Here is a 25,579-nt window from a genome sequence, read left to right on the forward strand (position 1 = left end):
ATCTCCTCGCCAAACTACAACCCACTCCTTCTCATCACCCTAAACTCTGTTCGTGACTGGGTGACCTCTCATCAACTAAAATTAACCTTTCCAAAACTGAATTTCTCCTAATCTCCCCTTCAAAATCCCCACCTTTGCGCAATACTCGATGGACTAACATGACAGACTTAACAGTAAACCCATCACTGTTAACAGTGCCAACAGAGTCATTCCAAACAAAAGGCTCAACCTATATTCTCCAATCAGCACCATGTCCAGAAATGCACACTATCAACTATGTCTTCTGTGGGGAATCCGCTGTTACATTCAAGAACTATATCTGAAACTTCTTGCTTATACACTGGCGCTCTCCAGAATAGACTATTGTAACTCTCTCTTGACTTGTTTCCCCAAAACCCATCTCACCCCCCGGAAATCAGTCATACACTCAGCAGCATGGCTTGTCTATTGGTCCTATGCTAATCACTCTCTGATGGTTGCCGACTAATGTCAGGTCTATTTACAAGACTGCTTGCATCACCCATAAAGCTCTGCACACATCCACACTCCATTACCTGGTGGACAAACTCAGGCTTTCACGTGACTCTAGCCTATCATGAGATGTTGCAACAATTCTGCTAGAATCATGACCCAACCCTTCTCAGGTATCGCAACCACAATTTGGAACTCATTACCTCCAAATCTACGCACAACCACTTAGCTGGCGACTTTTAAAACGGACCTGAAAACCCTTCTCATCCAACGTTATTGTAGCTAAGACGTTGCAATAAATCTTGGCACAAACATTTACACTACTTTCGTCTCATCAGATGCTTACAGCCCCTTACCTACTGTATATACCGCTTGTAATTCTCGTCCCTTATAACTATTTGTGGTAGTAATTAGCCATCTTAAAGCATATGTAATATCTATGTAACTAAACATTTCTGTTGTAAAGTTCTGTAGTACCTAATTTCTACACTAAATACATATGTATACATAATAAATAAATAGTTCAATACATAAATAAATATATAACTAAATAAATACATAATGTATTATTTGGATGACACTTGTCATACCGCAATATACTCAGTTCGGTCATTAATGGCAGATTGACAGCTATGTGCACTTCACAGATCCTCTACAACATGCCCCAATACCCAGCGCAAAAAATCCAATCCGAATACCAGCTCATCATATTGCTTTGTGCCCAGAGAGCTCCCATCTGCATTTCCCCACAGCAAGTGCATGACCCTACCGCAGAGACACCTGGCATCTGAGCACGGCTCCCTCCCTCTGATAAGAGATCTCCCTGTTCTCTCAGCCCTAAAGACAGCCTCCTGTTTATACACAAGGGGCTCCCGCAATAAACCTTTTCATTTGGACTGTGTTACTGCTAATGACTTCCTACAGCAAATCATTAGCAGTAACTGGATCGTTCCCTCAGTGAGGCACATCTGCGTCTATTGTCTGCCAGCTACCAGTGATGGGAGAAGCGTTAGAGGTGTTTTCCCTCTCGATATGTCGCTAGCATCATTAGTGCCGGGCGTAACCCCTTGCTGTCACCATCCAGTAATTCTGTATGGCGGGACCCTTGGTGTTGAGATCTGATTCTTTGGTCTGCAAAAAAAACGATTTAAATGTGTCGTACTATACTATGTGCTCATTCCCCTTAAGGGTTCCAGGATGCCCAATCATATTAGCTGCCATGTCTGCCCAGGGATAAAATGTTCATTAAACACTCCAGAAGGGTTAACAGGCTGTGGCTCAGCCAAGGCACCTGAGAATCCGTGCCTCCTTTAAGTAGCGGCACTGAGCTTGGCCAAGAATACCTGAAATATTGTAAATGCTAAACCAAGTCTTACAAAATGCTACGACTTATTGATATATAGATTTCACATCCAAATCCCAGAATAAGGATTTTACAGCCTGATTCATGTACATGCCGTTTTGCGTGTCCCTAATAGCGAATCATAGCGATTCGCTATTGAGGACACGCAAAACGGCATTCATGTAGGAATTGCTACTTAAATAGCGATTCCTACATGTTCTTTATTTGCGAGTAGCAATTTGCTACTCGCAAATACTCCCCATTCATTCCTATGGGCCAAGAGGCCCATAGGAATGAATGGGGATTTGCGAGTAGCAATTTGCTACTCGCAACTAAGATAGCGATTTTAAGGGTGCCAGGGGTGTCCAAAGGACGCCCTGTAGCACCCCTAAAATGCACTTTTGGACAGGTGTTGCGCACACACATGTCCAAAGGACATGTGTGTGTGCTACATGCAACTTTGAAAAATGCTTTTAAAAGCATTTTTCTGAGTTTTTGCTATTTACCGACAGGTCTGACCTGTCGGTAAATAGCGGCCCCAAAAGTTCAAAATCGCTATTTCTTGATGTTTCATGAATAGCATTTGAGGAATCTCTATTAGAGATTCCTTAAATGCTATTCCTCGCATATTTGCGACTTCTTAAATAGCGATTTTTGCATTTGGTATCATGAATACCAAATGCAAAAATCGCACTCGCAAAGGGCCAGATTCTCAGAATCTGGCCCTTTGCGAGTGCAATTTACCTACATGAATCAGGCTGTTAATCCCTGAACCATTGTTTGTGATAACTATATATCGGTATAATGTATAGTGTACTGCTGAATAGGTTTTGTAGAGACACTGTTTGGTAGTACCTGTCTGTTTTCTAGATTACCTTGGATGAATATTATACTTTCTTCTTTTATCAATTTCTAGGTGGCATTATTTTAGTCATGGAACACCACGAGCCGGAGATGGGGAACTGTTTTCTACTTATTAGGTTTCAAACAGTGATTTACTGCATTGGAGAGTTTGTATATTCATTCATACTTTGTACATGTCGCAGGGGAAGACTCTGCTCGACGAAAATTGACAATGGGACTATAAAGAGGATTTTATGTGTGATTGATCATGAGCTGGGATACCAAAGCATTATGGTATAGAATATCCCTGATCAAGGACCGATAGGCCCGAAATGCATTGAGGATTATTGCAAATTTCGGGCTTAAACAAATTTGTATTAAAGCATTTGTTATTTTAGAAATTCAGAAACGGTTATAATGAAGATGAATGAGCCAACTCAATAAAGAAAGCTTTATTTTTTTACTTTGATTTAATCAACCGTGATTGCCTGGGCAGTGAACTCCACTCTGCTCACAGAGTTTGTTGAGTTTTCTGCACTCCGCGTTATTCAGAGCTCGGTGGGTTCTGAAAAACTCCGCGTAGCAAAGGGTAGCAGAGTTTTTTTCCTCGCTAGCGCTCGTCACTGTAAAGTTGGCGAGCCCAAGCATGGAAAATCAACCTCCTGGCGAGATTTGTCAGCACGGGCGGTCGGATATCTCATTGCAAGTGGTTGAGTATGCTCTTGACTGCTTGAGTTGAGAAACCATCCGTTTGCGTTGAGAAAGCTGCTGCTCTAGTAAAAAATCTACTCAAGCAGCAGAGAAGAAGCAGCGCCAGCTTGCACTGTGCATGGTGCCGTTCGCGATGATTGCACAGTGCGGACACACACATGGCACCGAAAATCACAGTGAACGACATTTATCTAATGCACTCCTCCGGTTTTACAGCTCGGCGTAGTGCTGCAGAGTTTTTTTTGCACTTCGCGAAGTTAACTCCGCGAACACCGTCAGGCAGGGCAGGGTGCTGTAATTTACATTTGCTAGCACCCGGGAACAGAGGGTGATACCCTCTTTCACCCTAAAAACGTTGATAGTTTAGGTAAATTTATTGAAAAACTGTAGAGTGCACTGAATCGACAAAAACGTGATTAGCATTTTAGTCGTGGCTTTATCAGATAACCTGCTGTCACACATGTATTACTAACAGCAAAATGTGGCGATATTTCACACGTTCTGAGACTTCTGGTCTCCAAGTACTTCATCCATATTACTGACTTTACTGATGCTAATCCGTTTGTATGAACAGATTTGGAAAGGATGCCCTCTAAATCAAGACTACGGCATATGGTTGTTTTGCTGAAGGGAAAATGGTAAACTGCTATTTTATGCTGCAAATGAACACGTTAGGTATAGCCTAGATACACAATATAGGCAATAAGCATTGTAACTTTTTTTAGATCATCATAGTCCCTTAAATAAATAAAAAACAGCCCATACCGGAAGGAGACGCCACCTGTAATTGTATTGAGGTCTTTTCTACAAGCTAGGCACTGTTGCTTTTCTATTGGCTGCCATGCTGTCTAGCTCGTGCCTAGGAAGGTACCAAATGTCTGCAATGGTCGCCAATCATGAGCTCTGGGTGTTAGACACATTGAGGAGGCATCCTCCCTAAACTTGTCTGCATATTGAACACATGCAGATATCCTGAAAACTCGCAGTGCCTCCACCAAATTCCATTTTAATCCCTGCTCTGAAAAAAGTTCACCCAGGTGCCTATGCCTTCGACCGTTTTCATATCCACTATGTCTGCCGCATGAGCATTCCACGCTTTCAGACGTTGTAGGCGTAATAACTTCCCTAACTTTGCCTCTTTGTTACCTTCAAGAATATCAATGTACTAACTTTAACTGAAATGCACAATGGGCAATTATTTTGTAGTTCTCTAAACGGTGCTGTATGCACTACAGAAATATGAAATCATAATTTGCAAATGAGCTAGTGGTGATATCATGACCTTTACTACCATTACATCTTTAGTATTCAGATGGCTTTTACTAGATGACGGCAAACATGTCATAGTACTTTCTTTTTTCTACACTTGCTTTCCTACAGTCAAATGGTCAGATACATAGATGATAAATATTGCAGAACTCCACCCATAAGAAAGTCTGATCACACCACAGCTTCCATTCTGAAATGGTGTGCATTCCTTTGGGAGTAGTGCTGGTGATGCAGCAGCTCATATATTACCAACCTTCTGTATGATCAGAAGGCTTGGCTTAGAATAATTGGCGAATTTTGCGCTGTTAACCCTTTTATTATACAACCTGGGGGCATATCATCAAAGGAGATATCGCCGCTTTTTCGGCACATAGTGCCGAAAAAGCGGCGATTTTGTTGTCACCATATTTACAAGGACACGTTAACAAGCGTATTTCCTTGCTACTTTGCATGTCAGCGATCAATATCGCTAATGACATGCAAAGTAGGCATTCCCCACATAACATCATGGGTTAACCTCGCAAACACAGCTTTGCTATATTTACAAGGATGCCCCAGACCTGCGAAGCCATTATTGAAGTTGCGCTAAGGCCTCTTTAACACTGGATGTTAACTCCTGCTAAAATTTCTACTTAGCTATCTGTAACATAGGAGGAGGATTGAAAGGCTAGGTCCACACCTGCCTATTATCAAGGTTTGTGTTCTTGCAGGATAATTATCACTCATTTTCGCACGCTAATGCAGCTTCTCACCCTCTATTGCTGGATTTCACATCGCCTCGGTGAAAAGCGTTGATAATACTCCGCTAACCCCGGGCAGAAATCCAGTGGTAGACTTCGATAATGCAAATCTAGCTATGCGCGATTTGTGATGATTATTGCTTCTCCTTGCCAATATGCCCCCAAGTTCCTTAGTGTGAAGGACCAGCATTGCGATTCTCCAGCTTTCACTTCCCTGATTTTGTAATAGTCAACTTCTTTGGATCATGACAAAAGCAAATGTCATTAGTTAAATATATTAATTGTATACAAGTTGGACTTAAGAAAACACATACCTGTTGCTTCAACCATTCCTTCCAAGATAACTACAATTTCAAACTCCTCCTGTTCCATCTGAGCACGAGACATCTCCCAGAACGGGCTCTTCGCATTGATCTCATGAGAGATAATAAGTGGTGATACGAGGAACAAACGGTCATCCCCCGTGTCAAAACCCACATTGATGTCTGTCTGGTTGAGGGGTATAAATTCACCTTCTTTGGTCTGCTTCGACTTAATAAGCTTGGCCCTGATGGAGGCCTCCACAATATGCGAGTTCCTCAAATCCCCTACCCGAAACATCAAGCACAACTTCTCATCTCTCAGAGAAATCACAGCATTGTTGGAAAACATTAGGGTCTCTGCCCTCTTCTTTGGTTGGCTAATTTTAACAAACATGCAGCCCACCATCAGTGCATTGACAATAGAGCCCATTATGGCTTGAACCAAAAGCAAGATAATTCCTTCAGGGCACTTTTCAGTAATGACTCTGTAGCCATACCCAATGGTTGTCTCAGTTTCAATAGAAAAGAGAAAGGCTGAGACAAACCCATTCAGGTTAGCCACACAAGGTATCCACTCCGTGTCGCCAATGTGTTCCAGATCTCCCCTGATGTGGGCTATTAGCCACCATATGAAACCAAAGAACAACCAGGTCACGGTGTAAACCAGTGTGAATATGAAAAGACTGCGGCGCCATTCCAGGTCTACTAGTGTGGTGAATAGGTCACTGAAGTAGCGGTAGGTTTCTTGTACATTGCCATGGTGTACATTGCACTTGCCATCTTTCTCCATATATCGTTGACGGGGTTTCTTCATTTCTGTTAGGAGGCGGGTTCTGTTGGTTGGAATAGCATCTTCTCGAGTTGCTTTGGGGATTTTCTTCGGCTCCCGTGGGGCTACACCAACTTCCATATCTGGATTCATGAATATCCTAGAGTCTCCTGCCATGATTGTGCTGTGTTAAAGAGAAAGAAAAAATCAATGTTGATCATAAGACACATGCGGTCTCAGTCACACCCTGAAGGAAAATACCTTAAAAAATTGTGCATGCATTTTTGTTTTACCTCACAAAAATATATCTAATTTTTAAGTGGTGAAATAATTTACGATTCTATTCCAACCCACAGAAGGTTTAAAGTTTGCAATGGCCCTGTTGAGACTCACATCTAGGATCTAAGGTCATTAGACAGTTCAACCCACATATGTATTGTACCTCCTTCATATTACTATGCTCAGAGGTCTGTTGTCTGCCTAAAGTTACCATTGAGACTAAGAACACAACATTTTAGAATGTATAGTAGATCAGAGATTGGATAACAAATACATAAAAACATAAAACAAAAGGTAAAGAATGTTGATTAGAGTGTACATCCAAGTTTTCGTATTGTAATCAAAAGTAGATATTGACTTAGAGTATGAAGAAGACAGAGACAATCTAGAGACTCCCATCCTAAGCTAGAACTAGGGAAATATTAAAAACATTGAAATTCAGAAAATCCATTGATCTATAAAGAATAGTTTGACAACCCCTGAAAAATAGGATTACATTGAAGGCCAAGTAAGATATGTGCTGTGAAGAATTTTTTGAGGAATCAACAGTTGTACCACTGATGTAGGGGCTGTTTCAAATACTACAATTGTAAGCACAGTGTTACAACAGTATACATTTCCACTCAACAGATACAGTAGCCAGCATCAGTGCTTAATTTGAGCCAGTGGGTTCTGGTCCTCGGCATCAGCACTTAATTGTCAAAAAGTGTACTTTTTACAGTCTGCCACATGATGGCACTGTTTGTCTAAGTTAGAGATGAACACAGCAACAGTTATTTATGAATTCAAAATACATTAAAAGTGACTAATACTTGCAGCTCAAGCCATTCTGATAGCTTTGGAGGCCGAGAATAGGTTGAGTTGTAGTAGTTGTGTTGGTTCTGTCACTGGCGACTCTACCAGGGACAATGGGTAGTGTAAACTTCAGTGGCCTCCTGAGGAGGACCCTGGCACTTATTTGTTTTACAAATTGAGCATTGAGGTACCGTTTTGTAGAACATGCATTTAGACCTCAAAAGAATTACTGTGAGGAGTATCAAAGGATGCCTCAAAGTTTACCTTTAGAGACGTTTTACTCATAAATTGAGGTTTACAAATGCACTCACTCACTCCCCAGGTGTATGCAAGTGTCAAGTCATTGCTTAGTGTGTAAGCAGAAGAATTCCAACATCAATATACCCACATGTAAATCTATGTCATAGCCAATATTATTTTCCTAGATGGTCTTACACTAAATATTGTGGCTATATTTTAAGTAATGCCCCCACTTCCAAGAGTGGGATCCTGAATCCTCCATTGTTACGATATAGTGCTCCAATAATAACATAATAACCAGGGGGGTAAAGCAAGACCTTGCATCCTCTATAGGACAAGAGGACCCACAATCCTTAAGGAGCCCACAAATCCTTCAAGGGGGCCCATTCCGCCCCAAGGCTAATGAATATCTGTGAGAAATGGGAGACTCAGGTGCCCCTCTTCACATTCTGCAAGGAGCCCCCTTTATTTTATGTTACGCCACTGACAGCAACTGATACTCACTCATAACATAATCACAACTTCCAACTTACTTCTTCCCCCTGAAGGGATATCCGATGTTCATGATCTCACCAACCACTACTTCAATTTCATGAACATGATACTAAATGAGGTAGCCCCCGTCAAATAAAGAGAGTCTCCACAAAAGACTCTAAGCCTTGGTACGATGGAAGACTCAACAAGGACAGACGATCCCTAAGAATAACTGAACGCAGATGGAGATCAGCTCCATCCGCGAATCTCCTCAAGATATTAAGAAAGAAGAGAAACGCATACTACAGAAAGATCAAGCGCACTAAAGCAGGCTTCTTCAGCCACCAATTAGACCAGGCCAAAAATCGTCCCCAAAAACTCAAAAATCAAAATTCAATCTAAGGATGCACCACACCTCCCCCAAGATAACTTAGGCCCACAATCCAACTGTGAAAAATGTGCATCCTTCTACACTTGGAAGACCGATAGCATAAAGAAGGACCTTCTCAACGATCTAATCACACACACTGTCTCACATACGAAACCTCACCATCCCTTCTAAATGCCCCACATCGAAATTCATCAAAGTTCGACCTAAAAAATAATGCATCTTGGTCATCCTTCAATACCTACAATGAAGAATCTATTCTCAAAATGCTTATTGCTCTGAACCCTGTCAATAACTTCACTGACCCTCTCCCAGCAAACTTCATAGAAGACTTCACCCCGTTCCTGCTGCCTCTCTGGACCAGATTCTCTTTAAGCCAAGGATGCATCCCTGACACCCTCAAAGCGGGGCAGGTATCCCAAATTCTAAAGAAACCTATGGCTGACCCTGATGACTTAAACAATTACCGCCCTATATCCAACATCCCTACCCTGGCCAAACTCTTAGAAAAATGTGTACACCTCCAGCAGATAAGACATATAGACCATTTCAACCTACTCAACAAATACCAATCAGGTTTCCGTGCAGGTCTCAGCATTGAATCAGCCATGACCCATATCATTGACGATGCTCTACAAATCCTAGATCAGAACGGAGCCTGCTTACTCATCTTGCTAGACCTTTTCTAGGCCTTTGATACCGTCAAACACGATAACCTGATAGACCTTCTGCAACACAGAATGGGATTATCTGGATCAGTTCTAAACTGGTTCACTTCGTTCCTCCAAAACAGATGGCAACGATTCAAGGTCAACCACTCCCTGTCCAAACCCGTCCCAGTCACTTTAAGAGTCCCACAAGGATCTTCTCCATCTCCGACACTGTCCAATCTATTCATGGAACCACTCACTGAAATTCTCTACTCGTCTAACGTTCAATATCACATGTACGCTGACGACACACAACTATACCTTAAGATCCATACCCTAGAAGACATCAAATCGCTCAACACAACTCTGGGAAATACTCAGACCTGGCTGGCAGAAAACCATCTAAAATTGAATGCCCTCAAAACAGAATTCCTCCTAATTGCTCCTCCCACCCAAGTACCCATAATGCAAGACTGGATCAAACACCTTACAGCCTCAACTGCCAACCTCTCATCAGTGACTCAGCGAAATCGCTGGGAATAACTTTGGACAGAAACCTCAAAATGCAGAAACACATCAGAAATGCAACAAAAGGAGCAACCTTTCAGATAAATACTTTGAGAAAACTGAAACCTTTCCTGCCTGAAAAGGACTTCAAGCTGGTAGTACAAGCTCTAGTCATCCCGAGAGTGGAATACGGGAGTGTCTCTCTCTGCGGGCTGCCCATCGCTGCAATGGCCCCTCTAAGAGCCTCAATCAACGCCGCATCGAGACTTATCACTGGCTCCAAAAGAAGCTACCACATATCCCCTGGCCTAAAATCCCTTAATTGGCTACCTTTTGAAGCCAGAATTCATCTGAAAATAGCATGTATGACACATAAAGCCATTCATCACAATGCACACAGCTATGTGGCACAGAAACTGGCGCCCTCATGTGGGGTCAGATCTTCAAGTAGTGCTAAAAACCTTTTTACTGAAACCGCAAAGATTCAACAAGAAGAAAACATACAACAAACCTTTTCAGGGATGGCGACCAGAATTTGGAATGCTCTGCCCCCAGAAACTAGACCTAATCCCTCTACTCCATCTTTCAAAAAAGAAGTGAAATCGCTTCTCATGGCTAAATTCACTTGAGCATGGACTACTGGTATTATGCGACCCAACGTATGTTCTACATGGAACTATATAGTGTTTACTGTCCATTCAAGTATCCTAGATATTGTATCTATATTATGCTTGATATACATGGAACGTTTTGTTATGCACCATATATCTATGTATCTACGATAGGGTGTTTACACTATCATTGACTAGCATGGAACTTTATGTTATTTACCTTATACCTATGTATCTAGGAAACTTACCTTGTAAAGTGCTCTGATACCCGCAAGGGTCTTGTTCATGCTATATAAAACTTTCAAAATAAAAAAATAAATACTAAGCACGCTGGGTGCCATACTCGGAGACTTATGTATCATAAGTCAGCTGCCTCTGATGCAGTATGCAGTTCCAGCTATTTACATTGGCTGCTCCTTCTGGAACAGTCGTTTCACAAAGAATGACTTCTCACTCTTGCAAACAAACATAAAACATGCACTTAATAATCATGCGCATTCTGGCGGTTCACCCATTCTTAAGACATTATGACGCCGCTCGATAATGCTTTCTCATTCTCACAAGAGCATGTGCATCTGCTCACTGCCCAGCATGATATCAATACATTGAAGGATGAGATATCCCAGAAAATGGATCAGGAAGATTGGAATAAAGTGTTGGAAGACATCAACAGGAATTTGGATACACATGCTGAAGAGGTTCACAAGCGCAAAATCCGCAAATTTCGCAAAGATACCATCGACTATAAATTAGACGAGGTATACTCGTGGGCTGGCCGGTCCCTGCACCAGATAAGAGGCTAACCTAAGCCGGAAGGAGGCGTAAAGAGTGGCAACAAGAGCCTCCACCCCGGCAGGCGATCTGCCGGTAGCATTGGGACTGACACAGCGGCACAGTGGGCACAGTGAGCAGCGCGCCACCCGCAACATAATCTCTGGTCATTTGATCATTTGGTGCAAAAGCTGAGCTGAGCCGACCCGAATCCAGATTAACTTTGAGGTTTGGTAAAGTGAGAAAGGCTCCAGGAGAAAAGTCAACTGCCTCAAGGGGCACTGCCAAACGGAGAAGAGTCGATAAAACAAACGCAAACAAGGCAAATAACACCTTGAAAAACCTACTAATTTCACCAATCGCTTCTCTCTTCGAAAAATCTGCCTCAAACAAAACTCTTTACAGAGCTTACGATTCCAATTCTTGAAGGACCCTAGGTCAGCACTGTTTTCCTCAACTGGGGAAGTTGTGGGACTATCGACTCCCATAGCCCCAGTAAACGACTTTGCAGTAAACAATCAGTGGCTGGAAGATGCTGCGCATATGCCTACTTCAGGGAATCTAAATCCCCAATCCAGCAAAAATTGTGAGTCCCCTAAAGGACAAGATCAATCAATACACTTAGACCACAAGGAAAATCTTATTGAGACAAAAACCAGCCTAATCACATCAGCGATAGTAAACTCTGCTTTTGACAATTTTATTGCTACATCTACACAACAAAAGCCTCCAAAAAAACTCAACAAGTCAAAGTCCAAGCCCAAGTCCGGAAGTATTGAATAAAGCCCAACAAAATCACATACAACTTTTGCATTCAAGCTTTGAAGAGCTTTCCCACCTATGGCCTAACTCTAGCCACTCATTAGACAAAAGCAAAGAGAAAGATCCACTGGCTGACATAAACTCAGTCCAAGAGGAGGCTGCCGCGGCAGCTGAAAAGCGAAGCAATGAAGAGGACCAACAATCAGCAGTCTCGTGCTACAATGAGACTCAACACAGGCCAACGGGTCTCACCGAAACCTGTTTACCAGCAGTAAACGTGAGGCATAACAAATCGACAAATAATGAGGCCAAAATAAATTCCCGCAAGGATGTAGTGCCTCCGGATTTTGTTGCTCCCCTCTTACAAGCATTACAAACATCTACGACAACTTTAATAATGCAATCTGATAAATTGGACATCCAAATCGACCTAATGAATGTAATCGCATCCTATATAGCAGGGATAAACACGAAATTAGATAATCTGAACAACTTAATTAAAAGAGCTCAAGCAAATACTCTTGAACTCCAACCAACCTGCTCTTGCCGACCAATTCTCGACAAATTGAGTATTCTACCAACTGTTTTAGAACATATACTCACTCTAAACAAACGCTTTATTAACCCTGATACGGACTCAGATCGACTGGGCACTCTTAAAATCGAGCATCAACTTCCAACTGACAATGAGCCTTCCTTAGGGCAAATTAATAAAGAAGAAATCCTCAGGCCCGGTAACGCTAAAATTAGCGATGAAACCAGCGAAAAAGTTACGACTGAGACAACCATCTCAGAACCAACAAAGCAAATACTAACTAAGAGACAAAGGAAAAACAGAAGGGAAAGCCAGGAACAAAAAATGTGAAGCAGCTTCACACAACCAGGCATTAGAATATATTCAATTTTTTCAAATTTAAACGCAAGAATAAGAAAAGAGGACTGCATTAGGGGAATTAGTCCGGAAGCAACAGAAAGAGCCGATATGTCCACTAATGTAAACCTGATGACCAAAAAGGAACCCAAGGGCTCCCAACTATCGGGAAGCTCGATAAGCCCCTTACATATGACGAAAAATCCGCAGAATGTCCCGTTAAAAGTGAACTACTCGCCTATCATTGGCTCTGATAAAAACTCCAGCAAAACTGCGAACTGGGAAAGAAACAGTGCTCCTTATCCAGAAGAGATCACGCAGTCCAAAGATATTCGGAAAAGCATGCCACTCCAAGATCTGGCGCCAGTCCTGGAAAACAACAACATGGTACATACAACCAACTGACACAATAACAATACCAAAACCTCAAATCTCGCAAGTTGCAAATTATTCAGCTGGCATAAATGGGGTACCAGAGCGCACAATCAGCCAATCACATACGGAACATCGCAAAGAATCAGGGAAAAAGGTAATGACTGCTACTGCATCACAAATAACACTAGAAATGGGAGTACAAGACATTGTAGACAATCCCCAACGTCAATATCAAAGACCAACATTAGAAATACAGAGTAATTTGATTCAGAGTAAATTAAGCTTCTGCATAATGAATAAGGAAATTATGCAACCAAATCAGGAGGAAGAAGAAAAGCCAAGGACAGACTCTTCTAAGCCTGGTGACGACTGTCATCAAATTATCTGGACTCCGGAGTATAAGACACAAGGTTGTCATGACATATTGAATAGGAGCAACATCTTGAAACTCATGGCCGAAATTAAGGAACTAAGTGACATTAAAACTACTGATCTAGAACGGGTTCAATTTCTAAGAGGATCCAAGGATATAATAAATGAACAAACACTGACTACTTGGAAAACCCCTGGGATAGTGCAACTAATACTAGGGAGATCGGACATATTTCAAACATGGGGCATTCAACTATCACAGCCCACTACCCCGCGTTATCCGCTTCCTTTAAAGAAACCTAGTAGCTTGCAACTCACTAGGAAACTGGCTGAACTTGCTCCCCAAAAGCCAGTCTATTCGATCTTACATAATGCTAAAGGCAGAAGCGATGTAGCTCTTACCCAGGTAGGAATTGAAGCAGAGAGTCGGGGAATCCCTATTACCAAAGGATAATTGGAAATGGCTTCCCAGCATGCTAAATGACAAGCGGAAGAATTGACCGAACAGAGACAAGACGAATCATGCAGCAGACAATGATATTCATGTATTATCATGGAATATTGCAGGTGCTAAAAGACTGTTGGAGGACGGATTAGCCTTAGATGAATGGGCTAACTGCGATATAATCGCCTTGCAAGAAACATGGTTGCAAGAAGAAATTGCATTGGCTGGCTTCATTCACTACACTGTAGCCGCTGTAAAATTTATGGTCGAGCCATAGGAGGCCTCTCAGTCTATGTGTCAACAGCTTTAAAAATGTATTCAGAACAACTTACATCTCCAGATCCAAGCATTCAGTTAATCAAATTATCAGGACAAAATGTATCCAATAACAAGACGACAATCCTGATTAATTATTATACTCAACCCAAATGTCGAGTAAAAAAGACAAAAAATGCTTTGCTATGCAATGTAATAATGGGCCTACACAGCACAGAGTCATAATGGAACATAATAATAACTGGAGACTTCAATTCCAACTTGATATATTCTCCAGAGGAAGACGATATATTAACAGCAGAAAATATGCACTGGAGTGTTCCTCAGCAGACACAAGGCGGGGCAAGGATTCGGAAGGATCGATTAGGCATACAATTGGTAACTGAACTAGAGTATCTAGGCATGCACATCTTGAATGGAAGGACAGATGAAGATCGACTGCCGAAAAAAACTTACTACTGCACGCATGCCCAATCAACATTGGACTTCACCATCGTAAGTCTTTCATTAATCTCCTTACTGATTACTTTTTATATTGAATATGCACCCATGAGTGATCATGCGATGCAACATATTAAATTCAACTTCTGCATGGAAAGATTCCAACCATCATATATACTAGAGGACCAACTATGTACAATTAACCAAAAACGCATAAATTGGACTAATTCCAATAAAGACGAGTGGTTCTCGATAATAGAGGATACGTTGAATGAGTTAGGCAATGCCACAATGAACAAGATACAAGCATGGCCCTCTTTCTGGAGAAATTAAAGACAAAAATGAAATTACCAGACATGAAGGCCAAGAGAATCGATCAAAATAGCAAATTGCCGAAAGAACTGCAAGACTTAAGAAGGGATCTACGCAGAACTCAAAAGAAGCTGCAGTCGAATGACAAAGATCGGCATCAATTGGAGATTTTTCTTGCACAAAGAAATTTATATAAAAAGAAGGTCTGGGAGTTTAAAAAAAGGACGAACAATGGTTTTTGGTCTAAATTGCTCCTCAGTTCTAAACTCCCGAATTCAAATACATTTTGGAAGATCATAAATCAATTAACAAGACCTCGAATTTTACTTACATCAAATGTTCAGGAAACCGAATGGGCTACTTCCCTCTCATTAAAATTTAAAGAAAATCCATTTAAAGCACCAGGGAACCAACCTATTTAGAAATTTCATAATAAAGCAATAACTGTGAAAGAATGTTGCAGTCAGCTACCAACAACTAACCTATGGAAAACTTCAATCCCTGCTGCAATGTACGGCACTTACTCTGCAGAGGAGATGATATAAATAATTAGAAAGGGCAAAAGTAACGAGGCACCGGGGCCGAATGGCACCCTGCAAGCCACCTACAAACATGCACCCGAATACTGGGGCTTACCTCTCGAAAAACTCTTTGCAAATGTGCAAACCTATAACCTGGTTCCTGAAAGCTGGCAAGGCTCCATTATTACGCCCATATATAAAGGTGGAGACAGATCTAACCCACTCAATTACCGACTCATAGCATTGCAGGATGTTGAAGCCAAATATTTTGCATTGCTACTTTTAAAAGATCTGGTAAACTGGTCAGGAGAAAGAGAAATTATCCCAATTAACCAAACTGGGTTTAAATAAGGAATCGGAACAACTTCGAACATTTTATCCATCACAATGATTGCCGAAAAATGCCAGCGCACTAAACAGGATTTGAACTTGTGTTTTATAGACTTGCAAGCTGCCTTTGACAGTGTGGATCGGAACCTACTATGGGCAAAGCTGAGAGCATGGGCTATACCAGAGAGCATATTAAGGGGCCTGTTGTTATTCTATTCTGACACCTGGATGCAAGTAAGACCAGGGGACGGATCCCGCTTATCGAGAAAATTATTTACAACAACCGGTTTAAAACAGGGTTGCGTCCTGGCTCCACATTTATTCAACCTATTTATTTCAGATCTTTCAGGCAAATTAAATACCTGCAACGCCCACTCCCCGAAACTAGGCAACTTACAACTCACACATCTGGCATATGCCGACGACATCGTGCTTATGAGATTAACAAAAGTTGGCCTGTCCAGATTGCTAACAGAACTTTCAGAATTCCAGTCTGCAAACAAGCTTGCCCTTAACTTATCCAAAACCAAAACAATGTTAATTACCAACCGACGATCAGCACATCCCAATATCTGGTTGGAAGGAAAACAGTTGGAAAGGGTATCAAACTATAAATACCTGGGATATTACATCGATGATAAGCTTGCCCTAAAAGACCAGAAAAACTATCTGACACAAAGAGCAGGAGCCTTAATATTTGCACTTAGTACTCTGTCAAAAAAATTGAAAGGTCCATCGTTAAAACCACTACTAACTGTGATTGCTAGCAAAGCACTTCCCACCTTAGCTTACGCAAGTGTAGCAATGCACGGTAAGGATTCTATTATCTTAAACAACTTAATTACAAAAATCTATAAAAAGGTCTTTCAACTTCCTAGTTCCGCTTCACCAGCGCAGATGCGTCTAGAATTCGGTCTAATGAACGAATCATTGGGAAGACTCTACACATGTATCAAGCTGTGGTACCGCATTAAGAAGAACGCCATCGATAATAATCTCAATGAATTTCTATGGCAGGACTTGGAAATGCAAAAAAAGTCAGAGGCAAACAAATTCCTGTCTTGTGCATTGGAGCTAACATGCTCTGCAAATCTTTGGGATAAAAACTCGCCATTTACCTCATTTAAACAGGCATTAAATAAAGCTGCCAAATTTCATTCGCTGATCACTGACAAAGAAATCTTTTCACATCGTTCCCATTCATGGACTGTGATCAACAGTTACAAAATACTTACCCCGGCGGCCTACTTAGATACAACTTACTCTGTTTTTTTCAAAAAAAGGCTGATGGCTTTGAGATTCGGCAAATATCCAACCTTGGCCGATGAGCCTGCCTGGAAACACACTGAATCTATTGTTTGTCGCCTCTGTGGTAATATAAAGGATGATTTAATTCACATTATATACCACTGCAAGAAGCTGAACCGGGAGCGAATGTTCTTCTTAAAGAACATCTTTCTGGTCAAGGGAATACGCACTTACAGGACGGCAGTCATTGGTGGCTTGGACTCAACAGCTCCCCAAATCAACTGCAAGATGATAAAGTTCTTGCTGGCCTTTGATAAACGCTTGAAAGCAATTTAGCACTTTTAGACCTATTAAGACGCTTCCACCCTTTCTATTCTTTCTTTCTTTTTATTCCAATTTTAGTTTTTAGGAGAATTATCATTAGGGCCTTATTATGATGAAATTTATTTCTTTTTTATGCGATCTTATTTTTAATATTGGCTGTGTATTGTAAAGGAAATTTGTTATGGTTTTAATTAACTAAACAATAAAGACTAAATTCTACTCGTGGGCTGAGGCCTATGCACAGAAAGGTTTTTTTTAAAAACCAGGAGCATCCTCATCAGAGGAAAGTGTAGTGACTGACCAGGATTTAACGTTACTGTTGGACTTGGCCCTCTGGCAGGTTCACCCCTAAACTTTTTGCTTTTAATGGTGATCTGGTGATGGTGATTTTTGGGTTCTGCGCACTTTCACTGTGTCCCAGTGGAAAGTGCGTGCGCACTCTGAGTGCATGTGGTAAGATAGGCCTGCCCTACTATAGGAATGCATGGGGAATGTATGTGTCCCTGGTAGTTCCTGATGCGTGGGGTGTACGGGCTCGAGTCTGGTATGTGCGGACTCGTGTGATTGAATGCTGCGAAATGATGTATGCGGCGTGTGTGTGTCTAGTATGGAAGTGCCACTTCTAGACATGGCTGTACATGTGCTGTGAGGGTGCTGGAGTGTGATTGGCTGGAGCTGGCTGGCAAGCCTGGCTCCAGGAAGTCTGGATGGGTCTGCCCAGGAGTGAGTGGAGAGATCAGCCTGAGTGATGTGAGGGAGGGCTGCACCTGATTCCTGAATGGGGCTGGGCTTTCCCCACACAATGCTGGCTCCGCCTCCTGTGGTGCGTCTAACGACCCTATCCTCCCTAGTGAATGAAAGGGGTGGTTGAGCCATCAAGGGTGCTCCAAAACCAGCCCCCACCCTGCACCTCCAAAGAAAGGATTTAGTGGTTTAAGAAGGTGCTGTGTCCTCTAACAAAATGTTCTTTCCTGATCCTACTGAGGGGGGCTGCTGCTGCTGGCCAGCTTCCTGCCTGGAGGGCCCAGTGAGCTGGCTCCTGTCCCAGCCTTGCCCCCCCCATCTTGCTGTATTCTTACAAGGACTTTGTCACTGGGCTTTCCCTATAGTGCCTGGAAGCGCTTGATTTTCACCTCTGGTGCCTGGGAGCGCTTCCTTTTTGCTCTAGCGCCTGGGAGCGCTGTTGATTGTCCTAAAGCGCTTGGGAGCGCTTTGATTTGCTTTATCTTTGCCTAAGCGCCTGGAAGCGCTGCATTTGCCACTTACAGCGCTTGGGAGCGCTTTGTTTGTAAAAGCCGGTGCCCACCCGGCATTTGCCTGCGTGCTGCATGGTGGAGCAGAGCGGCGCAGGTGCCACCCGCTCATTGCCGCACTTTCCCAGCCGGTGCCCACCCGGCATTGCCCCACTGGTTTGCTGCCCCAAGCGAGGGAGCCCACCCCTCGAAAATCACGGCCGCAGCCCAGGGGTATTGAATCCGTTGCCGGGCCGCTGCCTAGTGCGACCCGGAAGTGCCGGCGATGCTCCGAACTGGGGGCATTCTTTTTTGTGGAAGTAGAGGCTCGGGGGCATTCTTTTAGAGTCCAGGAGGGACTCCAACGGGCAGCACAGCTGTCCTCAGAGCCCCGAGAGGCTCCAGCCCCCCCATTTGGTCACTGAGTCCCCGCGAGGGACTCGGAACAATGCGCACATTTCCCCAGAGTCCTCTGAGGGAGGACTCCACCTACCAGGGGGCAATTTGCTTGTTTAGAGCCCAAAGAGGCTCTGGAGTGCCACCATCGTTTCTGCGAGCCCAGCGAGGCTCAGGGGACAGTCAGTTGGTTTGGTCAGAGCCTGCGAGGCTCCCAAGTTGGCCCCCCCATTGTTTGCACCAGTTGCCCAGCACTTTATGGGCAACTGCTACGTTTAGGCCCCTGACAGTTGGGACACAGGGCGTCCTAGCCCTAGAGAGGCCAGATGGCCAAGGGACAGTCACAGGTGGTGACTAATGGGATTTTTGCGCAATTGTGTTCCTTCCCTGCACCTCTGAATGTATTGTTAATGCGTCATGTGCCTTGTTCCTTACACCGCTGAATGTATGTTATGCATCATGTATTAGGTGCTTATACCCCTACAGGTATTGTGATACTTAGGTGGTTGTTCTCCTAGTACAGGTGGTGCTAGTGAGGTCCTGGTTACCAGTGGTTACTGGTTGTGTGCTATTTCTTGCTACAGTGATTTTCTATGCTATGTTCTAAGTGAAATTCTAACAGTATTTCAAGTTCTAAAAGTGCTGATTCCTGACAGTGGTCCAGGTGGCCCTGTCTTGTACATATCCCCTGTAAATTCTGCCCGTGCTTGTTGGCACATTGTAAAGTGTGTGTTTTTATCTAATGTGTTTTGGTGTTATACAAAGGCTATTTTTATACATAAACCTTGTGTGGAGTTTCCTTTGTGGTGGGCCTTGGGTGTTGTTGCTGGGGGTGCATGCGCAAACACTTAACTCACATTGCCTCCGAGTTTAGCCTTACTGCTCATGCTACGTTACCAAGGGGGTGAGCAGGGGTTATCTTGGCGTGTAACTCCCTTGCCCTGACGTGGAAGTGGTGGTCTCTGACTGACTTTGGCGCAAGCCCTGGCCAGCCAGGGATCCCATTTCTAACAGTTACTATTTCCTAAAGCTGGATTAGCATAACAGATCAGCGTACCACCACGTCGGGCACACAGCCATCTTTTTTAGCTGAAGGCCAAGCTTCGAAGTCACCACCAGACAAAATTTAAACACCTTCAGAACATGTCCCCGTAGGGGAAAAAACAAAAAAAGCACCAGAAACAGGCCAACCCCAAAGGAACCTCAAGAAATAGAATCTCTTGTAATGAACATCTCCAGTAGAGCCCTGAGTATTGAGGAGGTGAAAGTTTTGAACAAAGGAATTTCGTTTGTCCCAACGTATACCTCGAATGAATTGAAAGCTGAAATAGCTATGTTTCATTTCATGAGAAAATTACACCTTAGATGGTTCTGTTCAACGTTGCCAGATTCTGCGGAACAAACTCAAGAATTTAAACCTTTTCGCCCGAAGAGTAAATTTATGCCTCCCATTTTGCATAAATCCCTTAACACTTTTGAACTCCTGGTGAAAAAAGACTTGAAAGATATCATGTATAATAAACCTACATGGTCAACTTTAACACAGAAGGAACTTTGAATTCTAAATGCATTACGACAGGACACGTCTATCACCTTTCAGCCGGCTGACAGGTGGTGGTTCTTAACACTGAGTACTATAATACGAATGTTGGTTCGCATGTACAAGATGAAGACACATACATTCCATTGGAGTATGATCCAACACATGAATTGTTGATCTTATTGACTGATATTGTGACAAGAGGTGTTAATAATGGCATCATTGATGAAAGCACTGGGAAGTTCCTCATCAAACCCAACACCTAATGTTCCGCATATTTATGTGCTCCCAAAAATGCAAAAGAACAGATTGAAGCCACCGTTTCGACCGATAGTTGCAGGATGCAGTTCAATTCATGAACCGATAGGACATTACTTGGATCACCATTTGCAACCATTGGAACAGTCCTGGGAGACTAATATTAAGGATACTACTGACTGTCTGTTGAAATTGGAAGCAGTTCGTCATGTTTTTGATGAAGAGATCCTGTTGTGCGCCATTGACGTGGTCGCTCTGTATACATCGATAGCTCACAATGAAGGATTGGAGGCAGTAGAATGGAGGTTGCTGGCCTCTCCCATAACCGCAGACAAAGGCATCTTTTTATTAGAATTGTTGCATTTTGCACTATACCACAGTTATTTCATTTGGCAGAAGAATTTCTATTTACAGAATATGGGTACATCAATGGGCTTTCCCGGAGCTCCATCTTATGCTAACACATTTATGGCCTACTTTGAGTACAAATAAAGTTTGAAAGGTTTGTGAGGAGCACTCCGTTTTAAACTAGATATTCAATGTAATCAAGCGGTGCTGCAACTAATCAGGTGTGTCACACCCGTGTATCTAAATGCTAGTTTTGATGAGATGAGTCTCATCTAGTTGCGCACAGTTCACCTGGTGTTATCCAACACCTTAAACATTTATCAATGTAAACACAAAAACATAATTATGCATCAGTTATTTAATTTCATATACTGATTCAATCGTAATCACAAAGATACCATATTTTGGTACAAGCAGAATTCAATTCAACACATTTTCTTTTTGTACAATATATTCACAAAATCATCATTTCAAAAACAAATTATGACCACTCATAATTCATAACATTTAATTTTTATGTGTTCATGCCCTATGCATTTCGGCACCAAATAGTGCCTTCATCAGGGGCTGATCTCTCATGGTTGTGAATGTGTTCAATCAGCCAATACTTTCTGGGACTTGATGTTCTGAACTGAGTGGATTGTGCCAATCTCTAAAGTGGTATCTCCTATCCTGTGCGTAGCGTCGCCAATGTTCTGAACAATATGCTGAAAATCTCTAAAGTGGTAGAGAACGCGGTTTTCAGCATATTGTTCAGAACATTGGCGACGCTACGTACAGGATAGGAGATACCACTTTAGAGATTGGCACAATCCACTCAGTTCAGAACATCAAGTCCCAGAAAGTTTTGGCTGATTGAACACATTCACAACCATGAGAGATCAGCCCCTGATGAAGGCACTATTTGGTGCCGAAATGCATAGGGCATGAACACATAAAAATTAAATGTTATGAATTATGAGTGGTCATAATTTGTTTTTGAAATGATGATTTTGTGAATATATTGTACAAAAAGAAAATGTGTTGAATTGAATTCTGCTTGTACCAAAATATGGTATCTTTGTGATTACGATTGAATCAGTATATGAAATTAAATAACTGATGCATAATTATGTTTTTGTGTTTACATTGATAAATGTTTAAGGTGTTGGATAACACCAGGTGAACTGTGCGCAACTAGATGAGACTCATCTCATCACTACTTTGAGTACACACATATTTTGACTTACCCAAGATGAATGGAGAATGTGCAGTTTTCCTGCGCTATATAGATGACATACTGGTAATTTGGAAAGGGCCCAGATTACTATTGGAGGAATGCATTGTTAAATTGAATGGTTACAATCCTAGAATCCAATTTACGTACGGCATTCAACATGAGAAAATTCATTTCTTGGACATAGAAATTTGCAAAACGATTTCGGGACTGGTGACTTCAGTGTACAGAAAGCCTACGGATGTCAACAATGCTCTGCATTTCTCAAGTGCACACCCTTACTCACTTAAGCAACATTTACCAGTTTCCCAATTGACAAGAATCAAGAGGATTACTTCAGATGCTGCAATTTGTACCAACTTGATACATGATCAACTTGTTAGATACAAAGCAAGAGGTTATCCGGATGAAACATCGATAAAGGCGAAACAGAGAGTTGCTTTAAGAAAAAGAGAAGACCTGTTGAAGCCAACTGAGAAACACTTGAAGAATCGTGAAACTTTTGTATTAAAACATTCTACACAAGCACCCAGATTAAAGCTATTATAAGAAAGCGATGGGAGATTATAGAACAAGAACCTGACTTTGCTGATCTTTTTTGAGGTCTTCCATTATTCGCACATAATAGACCCAAAAACTTACGAGAACTGTTGAGACCTACTGCTGCTGTTGAAAAACAGGTCACAAAGGGAATGAGGAAATGCCACAACTGCGGACAGTGTGGCAATGTTATTTTAGGAGATGTGTTCACGCACCCATACACAGGCAAAAAGATGAAACTTCATCATATATCAGACTGCAATACAGAGAGGGTAATCTATGCCATTAAGTGTCCATGCGGACTAGTATATGTAGGGAGGGCTAGTTGTAAAATTAAAACACGCATGATAGATTACAAGAGTAGAATTCGTAATAAAAACACCAACCCTCCTCTTGTTGAGCATTGGCTGCTGGCTTCACATACTATCCCACAATTGAGGTTTACAATCCTTGAGCAAGTGACGTTGAGTTCAGGAACTGACGACAGTATTGTCCTGGCACACAGGGAGACACATTGGATTAAATTGTTAGGTACAGTGATCCCCGGGGGGCTCAATGATCACTATGAGCTACTGTGTTTTCTCTAAATGTATTATTTTTTAGACATCATTGTAAAGGATTTGCACTAATTTTTCCCTTCACATCAGCCCTACAATCACATACATATCCAGGAGACGTTTTAGTGCACAACATTCACATGAAATACTCTTTTCTCATCTAAAGTAGTATTTTTATTGGGTATGGATACTTTCCTTATCGGTTGTTTCCCGGTTTTTGTGTTTTCCAAGTGCGATTATCGGGTGGCCACGTAGTTCATTCAGTCTTTTATTGAGTGGTGTGCTCTCCCACGTCACTTTTTACACAGGTTTTCCTTCCAGCTAACCGTGTGCTATTACACTCGGGAACTATGAGGACTCGTTTTCTATATCTCTGTCACTTACGAACCCAATGTGACAAACTTACATGCAATAAAGTTTGTTGTGAGCAAGTTCTTCTCAGGGCGCGACTCAGACGGTAACTTAAATACATGTCCTGTTCGTTTTAATATGCTGAGCATGCCGGGTAGTCTGGATGCGCTGCAGTACTGGCGCGCATTTTACGTGAGGAGCGAGAGGCAGCGTTCTACTGAGCTCTAGATGCAGTGAGAGTCAGGGAGTTTATCGCTCGTAAATTTTCAGAATTTCTTACTTTCACACACATTTATCTGGAAGTAAGGCTCACGAAGAACCTCTTTCATGTCTTTTAGAATAAGCAGCAAATCTTTCGGAGGGCACGGCTGATTAAGACCAGTGACCCAATAGTTCAGTCGGGTAAGTTGATCCTCCAAAGTCTCCTACTGGTGTATCATATTTTGTACAGTTTTTGTTTTGACTTCTTTTATTTAGATTCATTTGTTCCTCTTGCTTTTAACGAGACACCTCTGGCCGTTTTTCAGAGGGTAAGAGCACTTTGCTGGAACGCGTTATGTTACACACGGGGACGCACTAAGGTTGTTTAGGCGATTGGGTATATTTTCCAATCTTTTAGCAAGTTTTCACGTACCTGCATGAGAGTAGCTCACACGTGAATCTTTTCTTGTATTTTCCATTCTTTTAGTAAGTCTTTATGCGTAACACATGAGAGCAGCTCACACGTGAATCTCCACTTCTGCACACTGGATACGGTAGCATAATATCTTTTCAGTTTGTTTTCTTTTCTTTGAGTGCAAATCCAACTAATCAACTTGATTTGTATTGATGCCAATATTTGACACGACACTTCATTGTGTCTGATGTGCTTATAATTATTGTGTTGTAGATTGCTGAGGAGGACGCAACAGAGTGAACAAAAGCTCTTTCATTCTTTGGATAACGCTTATCCCCTGATGAAGGGTTCAGTGTGAACCCGAAATGCATTGGGATTATCTATGTTAATGCATTGTAGATATGTATAAAGTTGAATTAGTATCTCTGTTTATTTGTCAATGTGATGACATTTCAAATCATAAGTTCTCTGTGTTTTGTGTTGTATTTAAGTAAATAAGTTTAAATATCATCAGATTGTAATTTCATGGTTGCTAATGCAATATATCACCAATCAAGCATTGATAAATAGAATGCTTCTGAACATATACATGTTTGTGTATTTTTGTTGAGACATTCATTGTCCTTAGCTGTGCTTCACGCAGGCCGTGGTTTTCCACAGCCTCCATCAGTTGTTTGAGTACCAAGAGGGGTCAAGGGCTAGATCCTTCACAGACGTGGATGCACACAAAACCAAATAAGTTGGTTGAATAATTGATTCACTAGTTTTTGATTAATTTATAGAAAGCAGATGTGCAGGATAACTCCAGGTATTAGCACACTGCCCAGTTAGGCCATATTGGATTGGTCTATTGCACCTCACTACTGAACAAAATGAACCTGAATTAGATAAAGGAAAGAACCAAGCTCCAGTAGAGGTGTCTAGCCTAGATTGGTTGGTTTCCCATCATCCCATCCTTTCTGCTGCACCTTAACCACAAACGCACCCACATCCACAGAAACAAACAGGGATATGCCTTTCTCTACCCCTATACAGGAAAATCAACCTTCATGAAAGAGGCAGATTCTTAAACTTCAAGAAACTAAT

At 42.0% G+C, this 25,579-nt stretch overlaps 1 protein-coding gene across 1 annotated transcript in view; it reads right to left on the reverse strand.

Moving 5' to 3' along the window:
* The window catches only part of KCNJ5 (potassium inwardly rectifying channel subfamily J member 5), a 711,523-nt gene that overhangs the window by 561,841 nt on the left and 124,103 nt on the right, over window positions 1-25,579 (reverse strand). Inside the window, exon 2 of the mRNA XM_078681985.1 lies at window positions 5,691-6,631. Within this exon, the coding sequence (XP_078538111.1) occupies window positions 5,691-6,624 (934 nt within the window). The 5' untranslated portion in view covers window positions 6,625-6,631. The remainder of the gene's footprint in view (window positions 1-5,690; window positions 6,632-25,579) is intronic.

The sequence above is a fragment of the Lissotriton helveticus genome, chromosome 3_1 (genome assembly GCF_964261635.1).
Source record: "Lissotriton helveticus chromosome 3_1, aLisHel1.1, whole genome shotgun sequence".
NCBI classification, from domain to species: Eukaryota; Metazoa; Chordata; class Amphibia; order Caudata; family Salamandridae; genus Lissotriton; species Lissotriton helveticus.